A 12,345-nucleotide genomic window follows, 5' to 3' on the forward strand; every position below is an offset into this window, starting at 1 on the left:
GGGAATTAAACCCGAGAAAAGCGGGAATGGAGCCCGGGAAAAGCGGGAATTAAACCCGAGAAAAGCGGGAATGGAGCCCGGGAAAAGCGGGAATTAAACCCGAGAAAAGCGAGAATGGAGCCCGGGAAAAGCGGGAATTAAACCCGAGAAAAGCGGGAATGGAGCCCGGGCCAAGCGGGGCTCGCAGCGAGCGCCGCCCGGGTGGAACCGGGATGGAACCGGGACAGGACCGGGACGGGACCGGGACAGGACCGGGACAGGACCGGGACGGGACACCGGGAATGTCCCCACGGCGGGAGGGACCCGGGAGGGACCCGCCCCGTCCCCGCTGGTCCCGAAATCCCGAAAAATTCCCGAAATCCCGAAACTCCTGAAATCCCGAAACTCCTGAAATCCCCAAACCCCGAAAAATTCCCGAAATCCCGAAACTCCCGAATCCCGAAATTACTCCAGAAACCCCAAAACTGAAATCCCGAACTCCCGAAATTCCCAAAATCCCGACAAATTCCCGAATTCCCAAAGTCCCGAAAAACCCGAACTCCCAAAAATCCCGGCAGATTCCCGAACTCCCAAAATCCCGACAGATTCCCGAATTCCCGAATCCCGGCAGATTCCCGAATTCCCAAATCCCGGCAGATTCCCGAATTCCCAAATCCCAGCAGATTCCCGAATCCCGGCAGATTCCCGAATTCCCAAATCCCGACAGATTCTCGAACTCCCCAAATCCCGGCAGATTTCCAAATCCCGGCAGATTCCCGAACTCCCCAAATCCCGACAGATTCCCGAATTCCCAAATCCCGGCAGATTCCCAAATCCCGGCAGATTCCCGAATTCCCAAATCCCGACAGGTTCCCGAACTCCCCAAATCCCGGCAGATTCCCAAATCCCGACAGATTCCCGAATTCCCAAATCCCGGCAGATTCCCGAATTCCCAAATCCCGGCAGATTCCCGAATTCCCAAATTCCGGCGCGGGGGTGGCGCAGGTGGCAGCTGGGGGGGGAGGCGGCGCCGAGCGGAATTTTCCCAAGGAAATGCCAAAAAAAAGGGAAAAAATTCCCAACTGGAATCTCAGGAGCTTCCCCTGGGGCTGCGATCAGGCCCCATCCCGGGGGGAATCGCCGATCCCAAAATTTTGGGGTTTTGTCCCTGCCTGGAGCTGCCCAGCGGCTCCGGGGAGCAGGAATTGGGCAGAAACTGCCCAAAATGCCAATTTTGCAGAAATTCTGCCCCCAAACCCCAATTTTGCAGTAATTCTACCCAAAAAACCCCATTTTTGCAGAAATTCTGCCCCCAAACCCCAATTTTGCAGTAATTCTACCCAAAAAACCCCATTTTTGCAGAAATTCTACCCCAAAACCCCAATTTTTCAGAAATTCTACCCAAAAAACCCCAATTTTGCAGAAATTCTACCCCAAAACCCCAATTTTTCAGAAATTCTACCCCAAAAAAACCCCAATTTTGCAGAAATTCTACCCCAAAAATCCCCAATTTTGCAGAAATTCTGCCCCAAAACCCCAATTTTGCAGAAATTCTACCCCAAAACCCCAATTTTTCAGAAATTCTACCCAAAAAACCCCAATTTTTCAGAAATTCCGCCCCAAAACCCCAATTTTGCAGAAATTCCGCCCCAAAACCCAAATTTTTCAGAAATTCTACCCCAAACCCCCAATTTTGCAGAAATTCCGCCCCAAAACCCCAATTTTTGGCAGAAATTCTGCCCCCAAACCCCAATTTTGCAGTAATTCTACCCAAAAAACCCCATTTTTGCAGAAATTCTACCCCAAAACCCCAATTTTTCAGAAATTCTACCCAAAAAACCCCAATTTTGCAGAAATTCTACCCCAAAACCCGAAATTTTTCAGAAATTCTACCCAAAACCCCAATTTTTCAAGAATTCTGCCCCAAAACCCCAATTTTGCAGAAATTCCGCCCCAAACCCCAGATTTTGCAGAAATTCTGCCCCAAAACCCCAATTTTTCAGAAATTCTACCCCAAAACCCCAAATTTTTCAGAAATTCTACCCAAAACCCCAAATTTTTCAGAAATTCTACCCCAAACCCAAATTTTTCAGAAATTCTACCCCAAAACCCCAATTTTGCAGCAATTCTACCACCAAACCAGATTTTGCAGCAATTCTCCTCCAAAAAAAAACCCCCAATTTTTCAGCAATTTTACCCAAAAACCCCAATTTTTCAGCAATTCTGCTCCAAAAAAAACACCCCAATTTTTCAGCAATTTTACCAAAAATCCCCAATTTTGCAGCAATCCTACCCAAAAAAGGAAAACCCCCTCTCGCTTTCCGCAGGGCTGCTGCAGGAGGCGCCTTTTGGGGCAGAAAAGGAGGTTTTGGAAATTCTGGCTGGGAATTCCACCCAGTCCCTGCTGGAGCGTTGTTCTGGTGAGAGCCCCGAGCTCCGCTGGGGCCGCAGCTGAACCTGTAGCTTTTAGGTTTTGACCTTTTTGGACGATTTTTCCCCCAAAAAAATCTCCGTTTCCCCCTCTCTTTTTCGGAGGAAATCCCTTTCCTGCAGTAAATTCACCTTTTTAGCTGATTTCCCCCCAAGATTTCCATCCTTTTCCTCGCTTTTTTGGGGTTCACCTCAGAGCCAAACCCGTAGTTTTTAGTTTTTGACCTTTTTGGCTGATTTTTTCCCCCAAACCTCTGCTTTCCCCTCTCATTTTTGGAGGCTCAGAGACCCCACATTTGTTAATTCACCTTTTTTGCTGATTTCCCCACAAAATTTCTGCTTTTCCCTCTTTTGCCGACAACACCTGCTCGCCAGATGCTCCAATCCCGCAGTGATTTCCCTTTTCAGCCGCTTTTTCCCCCAAAATTCCCGTCCTTCCTTCTCGTTTTTGGTGGGAATTCCTCTCCTGGCACGGATTCACCTTTTTGGCTGCTTTTTCCCCCAAAATTTCTGCTTTTCCCTCTGTTTTAAGGACACAAACGGCTCCGAGCCCGGCCAAGGCCGCTGCCAGGACGCTGCTCCTCCTCTTCCTCCCCAAATGTCCCCAGATGTCCCCAAATGACCCAAAAATGACCCAAATGGCCCCAAATGTCCTAAAAACGTCCCTAAAATGTGCAAAGTGTCCCAAAAACGGTCCCAAAACATCCCCAAGCATCCTCAGAACGCTCTCCAAATGTCTGAAAAAGGTCCCCAAGTGTCCCCAAAATGTCCCCAAAATGTCCCCAAACATCTCCAAAATGTCCCAAAATGTCCCCAAATTGTCCCAAATTGTCCCCAAATGTCCCAAATTGTCCCAAATGTCCCAACACCCCATTTCTCTGTCCCAGAGCTGCTCTTCGGCCATGCCCGCGCCGCGGCGCCGCGGCCGGTGCACGGCGTGCTGGGCGGCTCGGTGCTGCCGTCACCCCAAAAACCATCCCCAAATGTCCCCAAACATCCCCAAACATCCCGAAAATGTCCCAAATTGTCCCCAAATTGTCCCAACACCCATTTTCTGTCCCAGAGCTGCTCTTCGGCCATGCCCGCGCCGCGGCGCCGCGGCCGGTGCACGGCGTGCTGGGCGGCTCGGTGCTGCTGGCGCCCCAAAAACCATCCCCAAACATCCCCAAACATCCCCAGATTGTCCCCAAATTGTCCCAAATTGTCCCCAAACATCCCCAAATTGTCCCCAAATTGTCCCAACACCCCATTTTCTGTCCCAGAGCTGCTCTTCGGCCATGCCCGCGCCGTTGGGCCGCGGCCGGTGCACGGCGTGCTGGGCGGCTCGGTGCTGCTGGCACCCCAAAAACCATCCCCAAACATCCCCAAACATCCCCAAACATCCCCAAATTGTCCCCAGATTGTCCCTAAATGTCCCAAATTGTCCCCAAATTGTCCCAACACCCATTTCTCTGTCCCAGAGCTGCTCTTCGGCCATGCCCGCGCCGCGGCGCCGCGGCCGGTGCACGGCGTGCTGGGCGGCTCGGTGCTGCTGGCACCGGCGCTGCCGCCCAACCGGACGGTGAAGGAGATCGAGTGGAGCTTCTCGGGCGGCACCGGCGCCACCATCCAGGTGGCCGAGGTGGGCCCGGGCGGCTTCGAGCGGCCGGACCCCCGCGACCGCTTCGGCCGGCGCCTGGAGCCCGTCAACGGCACGGCGCTGCGGCTGCGGCAGCTGCAGCGCGGCGACAGCGGCGTCTTCGGCGCCAGGATCAAGCTGCAGCCGGCCCTGGTGGACGACCAGGCCTTCAACCTCACCGTCCACGGTGCGCCGGGCTCGCGCGGTTAATTAATCCCTTAATTAGTTCGGCGCTCGTTCGGTTCGCTTGGGTTTTTGGGTGGGGAAACTGAGGCACGGGGCAGGATTGGGGTCTTAGGCGGCGCCGGTGGGCGATCAGCCCTGCGGCCTGCGTGTCTGTGGTGGTGGGGCTTGGTTAATTAATGCAGTTCGTTAATTAGCTAATTCATCGTGGAGTTAAAAGGCAGGTTTTGGGTGGGGAAACTGAGGCACGGATCACAGATTCCCTTCACCGGAGACGTTTTGGTCCTGGGGGGATTTGGGGTGGATTTGGGGTGGTTTTGGATGATTTGGGGTGATTCTGGGTGATCTGGGGTGAATTTGGGGTGATTTTGGATGATTTGGGGTGATTCTGGGTGATTTTGGGGTGATTTTGGGGTGATTTTGGATGATTTGGGGTGATTCTGGGTGATTCGGGGTGATTTTGCTGGATTTTGGATGATTTGGGGTGATTCTGAGTGATTTTGGGGTGATTTTGCTGGATTTTGGATGATTTGGGGTGATTCTGGGTGATCTGGGGTGATTTTGCTGGATTTTGGATGATTTGGGGTGATTCTGGGTGATTTTGGGGTGATTTTGCTGGATTTTGGATGATTTGGGGTGATTCTGGGTGATTTGGGGTGATTTTGCTGGATTTTGGGTGATTTTTGCTGATTTTGGGCTGATTCTGGCTGATTTTTGGGCTGCTTCTGGCTGATTCGGGGCTGATTTGGGACTGATTTTTGGGCTGATTTGAGGCTGATTTGGGGCTGATTTTTGGGCTGATTTGGGGCTGATTTGGGGCCGATTTTTGGGCTGATTTGGGGCTGATTTGGGGCTGATTTGGGGCCGATTTTTGGGCTGATTTGGGGCTGATTTGGGGCCGATTTTTGGGCTGCTTCTCGCTGATTTTGGGCTGATTTTTGGGCAGATTTTGGGCTGATTTTAGATGACTTTTTGGTGATTTTTTGGCTGATTTGGGCTGCTTCTGGCTGATTTGGGGCTGATTTTGGGCTGATTTTTGGTCTGATTTGGGGCTGATGTTGGGCAGATTTTGGGCTGATTTTAGCTGATTTTGGGCTGATTTTTGGGCTGATTTGGGGCAGATTTTGGGCTGATTTTAGCTGATTTTTGGGCTGATGTTTGGGCTGATTTGGGGTGATTCTGGCTCATGTTTGGGCTGATTTGGGGTGATTCTGCCTGATTCTCTCTGATTTTAGCTGATTTTTAGCTGATTTGGGGCTGATTTTGGGCTGATTTTGGCTGATTTTAGCTGATTTGGGGCTGATTCCGGGTGATTCCGGGCTGATTTTAGCTGATTTGGGCTGATTTGGGGCTGATTTCAGCTGATTTGGGCTGATTTGGGCTGATTTGGGGCTGATTCCGGGTGATTCTGGGCTGATTTTAGCTGATTTCAGCTGATTTTGGCTGATTTTGGCTGATTTGGGGCTGATTCCGGGTGATTCTGGGCTGATTTTAGCTGATTTGGGCTGATTTGGGGCTGATTTCGGGTGATTCTGGGCTGATTTGGGGCTGATTCCGGGTGATTCTGGGCTGATTTTGGCTGATTTTAGCTGATTTTGGGGCTGATTTCAGCTGATTCTGGGCTGATTTGGGCTGATTTGGGGCTGATTTTAGCTGATTTGGGCTGATTTGGGGCTGATTCCGGGTGATTCTGGGCTGATTTTAGCTGATTTCAGCTGATTTGGGCTGATTTGGGCTGATTTGGGGCTGATTCCGGGTGATTCTGGGCTGATTTGGGGCTGATTCCGGGTGATTCTGGGCTGATTTGGGGCTGATTCTGGGTGATTCTGGGCTGATTTGGGCTGATTTTAGTGGATTTTGGGCTGATTTTAGCTGATTTTAGCTGATTTTGGGGCTGATTTCAGCTGATTTTAGCTGATTTGGGGCTGATTCCGGGTGATTCTGGGCTGATTTTAGCTGATTTGGGCTGATTTGGGGCTGATTCCGGGTGATTCTGGGCTGATTTGGGCTGATTTTGGCTGATTTGGGGCTGATTCCGGGTGATTCTGGGCTGATTTGGGGCTGATTCTGGGTGATTCTGGGCTGATTTTAGCTGATTTCAGCTGATTTGGGCTGATCTGGGGCTGATTTCAGCTGATTTGGGCTGATTTGGGGCTGATTCCGGGTGATTCTGGGCTGATTTTAGCTGATTTGGGGCTGATTTCAGCTGATTTGGGCTGATTTGGGGCTGATTCTGGGTGATTCTGGGCTGATTTTAGCTGATTTCAGCTGATTTTAGCTGATTTGGGCTGATCTGGGGCTGACTCCGGGTGATTCTCTCTCACTGGGGCCAATCCCGCGGGCCTGGGCGCAGAGGCGGTGCCCAGCCCGCGCACCCGCAGCCAGCTGCTGGCCAGCACCCTGCACTGGTGCAACCTGACGCTGCAGTGCCAGGGCAGCGGGCACGGCGCCGTCAACGTCAGCTGGGCCTGGGCCGAGCCGGGCCCCGCGTGGCACCGGCTGTCCCCCGACGGCACCACGCTGCGCGTGGCGCTGCCGCCCGCCGCCACCAACGTCACCTACGCCTGCACCGTCAGCAACCCCGCCGACAGCAAGGTCGCCCTGTTCCACCTGCACAGCCTCTGCCAGGGCGCCGGTGAGCCGGGCACGGCTGCGGCACGGGTGACACAGGACACGGGTGATGTGGGACACGGGTGATGTGGGACATGGGTGACACAGGGCACGGGTGACACAGGACACGGGTGACACAGGACACGGCTGGGGACACGGGTGACGTGGGACATGGGTGACATGGGACACGGCTGGGGGCACGGATGGGGGCATCGGTGACACAGGACACGGCTGGGGACACGGGTGATGTGGGAAATGGGTGACATGGGACACGCATGGGGACACGGATGGGGGCACAGGTGACACAGGACACGGCTGGGGACACGGGTGACATGGGACATGGGTGACGTGGGGACACGGCTGGGGGCAGGGGTGACGGGGGACATGGCTGGGGACACGGGTGGGGACACGGCTGGGGACACAGGTGACGTGGGACACGGGTGACGTGGGACACGGGTGACGTGGGGACATGGCTGGGGACACGGGTGACATGGGACACGGGTGACGTGGGGACACGGGTGGGGACACGGGTGATGTGGGACACGGGTGATGTGGGGACACGGGTGGGGACACAGGTGACATGGGACACGGCTGGTGACAGGGTGGGGGCACGGCTGGGGACACGGGTGACGTGGGACACGGGTGATGTGGGACACGGCTGGGGGCACGGATGGGGGCACGGGTGGGGACAGGGTGGGGACATGGCTGGGGACACGGGTGGGGGCACAGGTGATGTGGGGACACTGCTGAGGGTGGCACAGGTGGGTGTCACAGGTGGGTGTCACAGGTGGGTGGCACAGGTGGGTGGCCCAGGTGGGTGGCACAGGTGGGTGTCGCGGCCGGGTGGCACTGCGGGTGTCACGGCCGGGTGGCACTGCGGGTGGCACTGCGGGTGTCACGGCCGGGTGGCACTGCGGGTGTCACGGCCGGGTGGCACTGCGGGTGGCACTGCGGGTGGCACTGCGGGTGGCACTGCGGGTGGCACAGGTGGGTGTCACTGCGGGTGGCACAGGTGGGTGTCACGGCCGGGTGGCACTGCGGGTGGCACTGCGGGTGGCACTGCGGGTGTCACGGCCGGGTGGCACGGCTGGGTGGCCCAGGTGGGTGGCACTGCGGGTGGCACTGCGGGTGTCACGGCCGGGTGGCACTGCGGGTGTCACAGGTGGGTGTCACGGCCGGGTGGCACTGCGGGTGGCACTGTGGGTGGCACTGCGGGTGGCACTGCGGGTGGCACAGGTGGGTGTCACAGGTGGGTGTCACGGCCGGGTGGCACTGCGGGTGGCACGGCCGTGAGTCAGGCGTGTCCCTGGCGGGCAGGGGGGCATTCGGCTTTCTCCACCTCGGGCTACGTGGTGCTGGCGCTGGTCCTGGTGGCCGTGAGCCTGGGCGGCGCCTTCTGGTGCTGGAGGGTCAACAGCGAGAAGGCGGCACGGGCAGGTGGGCACGGGCACGGGGGTGGGCACGGGCAGGTGGGCACGGGCACGGGGGTGGGCACGGGAACGGGGGTGGGCACGGGCAGGTGGGCACGGGCAGGTGGGCACGGAAACGGGGGGTGGGCACGGGCACGGGGGTGGGCACGGGCAGGTGGGCACGGGCACGGGGGGTGGGCACGGGGGTGGGCACGGGCACGGGCAGGTGGGCACGGAAACGGGGGGCACCGGGGCAGGGGGACACAAAAACGGGGGGTGGGCACGGAAACGGGAGGTGGGCACGGGCACGGGGGGTGGGCACGGAAACGGGGGGCACCGGGGCAGGGGGTGGGCACCGGGGCAGGGGGGCACCAGCCCCACACCAGTTCCAGTTCCCAATTCCCAGTTCCCAGTTCCCAATTCCCAGTTCCCAGTCCCAATTCCCAATTCCCCAGTTCAAAGTTCCTGTTCCCATTCCCAGTTCCAGTTCCCAGTTCCCAATTCCCAGTTCCCAATTCCCAATTCCCAATTCCCAGTTCCCAGTTTCCAGTTCCCAATTCCCAATTCCCAGTTCCCAATTCCCAATTCCCAGTTCCCAATCCCCAGTTCCCAATTCCCAGTTCCCAATTCCCAATTCCCAGTTCCCAATTCCCAGTTCCCAATTCCCAATTCCCAGTTCCCAATTTCCAGTTCCAGTTCCCAGTTCCCAATCCCCAGTTCCCAATTCCCAGTTCCAGTTCCCAATTCCCAATTCCCAATTCCCAATTCCCAGTTCCAGTTCCCAGTTCCCAATCCCCAGTTCCCAATTCCCAGTTCCAGTTCCCAATTCCCAATTCCCAGTTTCCAGTTCCCAGTTCCCAATTCCCAGTTCCCAATCCCCAGTTCCCAATTTCCAGTTCCAGTTCCCAGTTCCCAGATCCAGTTCCCAATTCCCAATTCCCAATCCCCAGTTCCCAATTCCCAGTTCCCAGTTCCCAATTCCCAGTTCCCAGTTCCCAGTTCCCAATTCCCAATTCCCAGTTCCCAGTTCCCAATTCCCAATTCCCAATCCCCAGTTCCCAATTCCCAGTTCCCAGTTCCCAATTCCCAGTTCCCAGTTCCCAGTTCCCAATTCCCAATTCCCAGTTCCCAATTCCCAATTCCCAGTTCCCAATCCCCAGTTCCCAATTCCCAATTCCCAGTTCCCAATTCCCAATTCCCAGTTCCCAATTCCCAATTCCCAATTCCCAGTTCCAGTTCCCAGTTCCCAGTTCCCAGTTCCCAATTCCCAATTCCCAGTTCCCAATTCCCAATTCCCAGTTCCCAATTCCCAGTTCCCAATTCCCAATTCCCAGTTCCCAGTTCCCAATTCCCAGTTCCCAATTCCCAGTTCCAGTTCCCAGTTCCCACTCTCCAATCCTCGGTTCCCCAATTCCCAATCCCCCCTTTTTCCCCCATTTCCCCTGTTGTTTTCCCCGGATTTTCCCCCATTTCCCCAGGATTTTTTCCCCACTTTCTCCGTTTTTCCCAATTTCCCCGTTTTTCCGCCCGTTTTCCGCAGCCGCCACGCCCACGGCGCCGCCCGAGGAGAGCCCCGGGGAGCCCCAATACAGCGACATCGTCTGCAGGAGCCCCCCCGAGGGCAACGACCAGGTGGGGACCCCAAAAACTGCGGGGGGACCCCAAAAACTGCGGGGAGACCCCAAAAACTGCGGGGGGACCCCAAAAACTGCGGGGAGACCCCAAAAACTGCGGGGGGACCCCAAAAACTGCGGGGAGACCCCAAAAACTGCTGAGAGACCCCAAAAACTGCGGGGAGACCCCAAAAACTGCGGGGGGACCCCAAGAACTGCTGAGAGACCCCAAAAACTGCGGGGAGACCCCAAAAACTGCGGGGGGACCCCAAAAACTGCGGGGAGACCCCAAAAACTGCGGGGGGACCCCAAAAACTGCTGAGAGACCCCAAAAACTTCGGGGAGACCCCAAAAACTGCGGGGGGACCCCAAAAACTGCGGGGAGACCCCAAGAACTGCGGGGGGACCCCAAAAACTGCGGGGAGACCCCAAAAACTGCGGGGAGACCCCAAAAACTGCGGGGGGACCCCAAAAACTGCGGGGAAATCCTAAAACCACCGCGGGAAATCCTAAAAACCGCGGGAAATCCTAAAATCCGCGGGAAATCCTAAAAAAAAGAGTGGAAGTCCCAAAACCACCGCGGGAAATCCTAAAAACCGCGGGAAATCCTAAAATCCGCGGGAAATCCTAAAAAAAAGAGTGGGAATCCCAAAACCACCGCGGGAAATCCTAAAATCCGCGGGAAATCCTAAAAACCGCGGGAAATCCTAAAAAAAAGAGTGGGAATCCCAAAAACCACGCGGGGACCCCAAAAAATGCATGAATCCCAAAAACCGTGGGGGGACCCCAAAAACCCCCGGGAATCCCAAACCCGTGAGAATCCCAAAACCTCGGGAATCCCAAAAACGGGACCCCAAAAACCTCGGGGACCCCAAATTTCGCCCCGCAGGGTCCCAGCCCCCCTGAGGCCCCACAGGAGCCCAGCGCACCCCAAAAAGCCGAGCCCAAGGAACCCCAAAAATCCGAGGCCAAGGAACCCCAAAAATCCGAGCCCAGCGCACCCCAAAAATCCGAGGCCAAGGAACCCCAAAAATCCGAGGCCAAGGAACCCCAAAAATCCGAGCCCGACGAACCCCAAAAATCCGAGGCCAAGGAACCCCAAAAATCCGAGCCCGACGAACCCCAAAAATCCGAGGCCGCGGCCCAGGAGGTGACATAGGACAGGTGAGGGGACCCCAAAAACGGGGCACGGCCGGGACACCCCAAAACTGCCGGGGGAGGGGGAAAGGGGAGCGGCGTCCCCAAAAAGGGACATTTGGGGACCCCGAAAGAGTGAGGGATAAAGGGTTGGGGTGTCCCCAAACGGGACCCCAAAAGAGTGAGGAATAAAGGGTTGGGGTGTCCCCAAAACGGGACCCCAAAAGAGCCGGGGTTAAAGGGTTGGGGAGGGGAACGGCCCCAAAAACGAGACCCCAAAAAAGCCGGGGGTAAGGGATTGAAGGGGTATTTTGGGAGGGGTGTCCCCAAAAAGGGACATTTGGGGACCCCAAAAAAGGGGTGAAAGGGTTGGGGTGTCCCCAAAAACGGGACCCCAAAAGAGCCGGGGTTAAAGGATTGGGGTGTCCCAAAACGGGACCCCAAAAGAGCCGGGGGTAAGGGATTGAAGGGGTTTTTTGGGAGGGGTGTCCCCAAAAAGGGACATTTGGGGACCCCGAAAGAGTGAGGGATAAAGGGTTGGGGTGTCCCCAAAAAGGGACATTTGGGGACCCCAAAAAAGCCGGGATTAAAGGGTTGGGGTGTCCCCAAAAAGGGACATTTGGGGACCCCAAAAGAGCCGGGGTTAAAGGGTTGGGGAGGGGAACGGCCCCAAAAACGGGACCCCAAAAAAGCCGGGGATAAAGGGTTAAAAGATTCATTTTTTTGGGAGGGGTGTCCCCGAAAAGGGACGTTTGGGGACCCCAAAAAAGGGGTGAAAGGGCTGGGGAGGGGCTGCCCCTACAAGCGGCCCCGCCCGCGGGGTCTCCTCCCTTTTGGGGACCCCGACCCCCAAATCGGGGCCTGTCCCGCAGGTCCCGCAGCGCCGGGACCCCGCAAGGGCTGGGAAGCGTCGAGTGCCAAACCCCGACCCCAAACTGCGGGACCCCCGACCCAAAACTGCGGGACCCCCGACCCAAAACTGCGGGACCCCCGACCCAAACTGCGGGACCCCCGACCCAAAACTGCGGGACCCCCGACCCCAAACTGCGGGACCCCCGACCCCAAACTGCGGGACCCCCGACCCAAACCCGCGGGACCCCCGACCCCAAACTGCGGGACCCCCGACCCAAACCCGCGGGACCCCCGACCCAAAACTGCGGGACCCCCGACCCCAAACTGCGGGACCCCCGACCCAAAACCCGCGGGACCCCCGACCCAAACCCGCGGGACCCCCGACCCAAACTGCGGGACCCCCGACCCAAATCCGCGGGACCCCCGACCCAAACTGCGGGACCCCCAACCCCAAACTGCAGGACCCCCGACCCAAAACTGCGGGACCCCCAACCCAAAACTGCGGGACCCCCGA

At 56.8% G+C, this 12,345-nt stretch overlaps 1 protein-coding gene across 1 annotated transcript; it reads left to right on the top strand.

Moving 5' to 3' along the window:
- Nucleotides 1-3,079: 3,079 nt before the first annotated feature.
- LOC110476884 (uncharacterized) lies at nucleotides 3,080-11,959 on the top strand. Its single transcript, XM_077789432.1, has 6 exons — nucleotides 3,080-4,214; nucleotides 6,564-6,845; nucleotides 8,138-8,257; nucleotides 9,770-9,861; nucleotides 10,732-11,006; nucleotides 11,852-11,959. The coding sequence occupies exons 1-5, from the start codon at nucleotides 3,080-3,082 to the stop codon at nucleotides 10,999-11,001; spliced, it is 1,899 nt and encodes a 632-aa protein (XP_077645558.1). The 3' UTR covers nucleotides 11,002-11,006; nucleotides 11,852-11,959.
- The last annotated feature ends 386 nt before the right edge of the window (nucleotides 11,960-12,345 follow it).

Source organism: Lonchura striata, chromosome 33 (genome assembly GCF_046129695.1).
Source record: "Lonchura striata isolate bLonStr1 chromosome 33, bLonStr1.mat, whole genome shotgun sequence".
In the NCBI taxonomy this organism is placed as follows: Eukaryota; Metazoa; Chordata; class Aves; order Passeriformes; family Estrildidae; genus Lonchura; species Lonchura striata.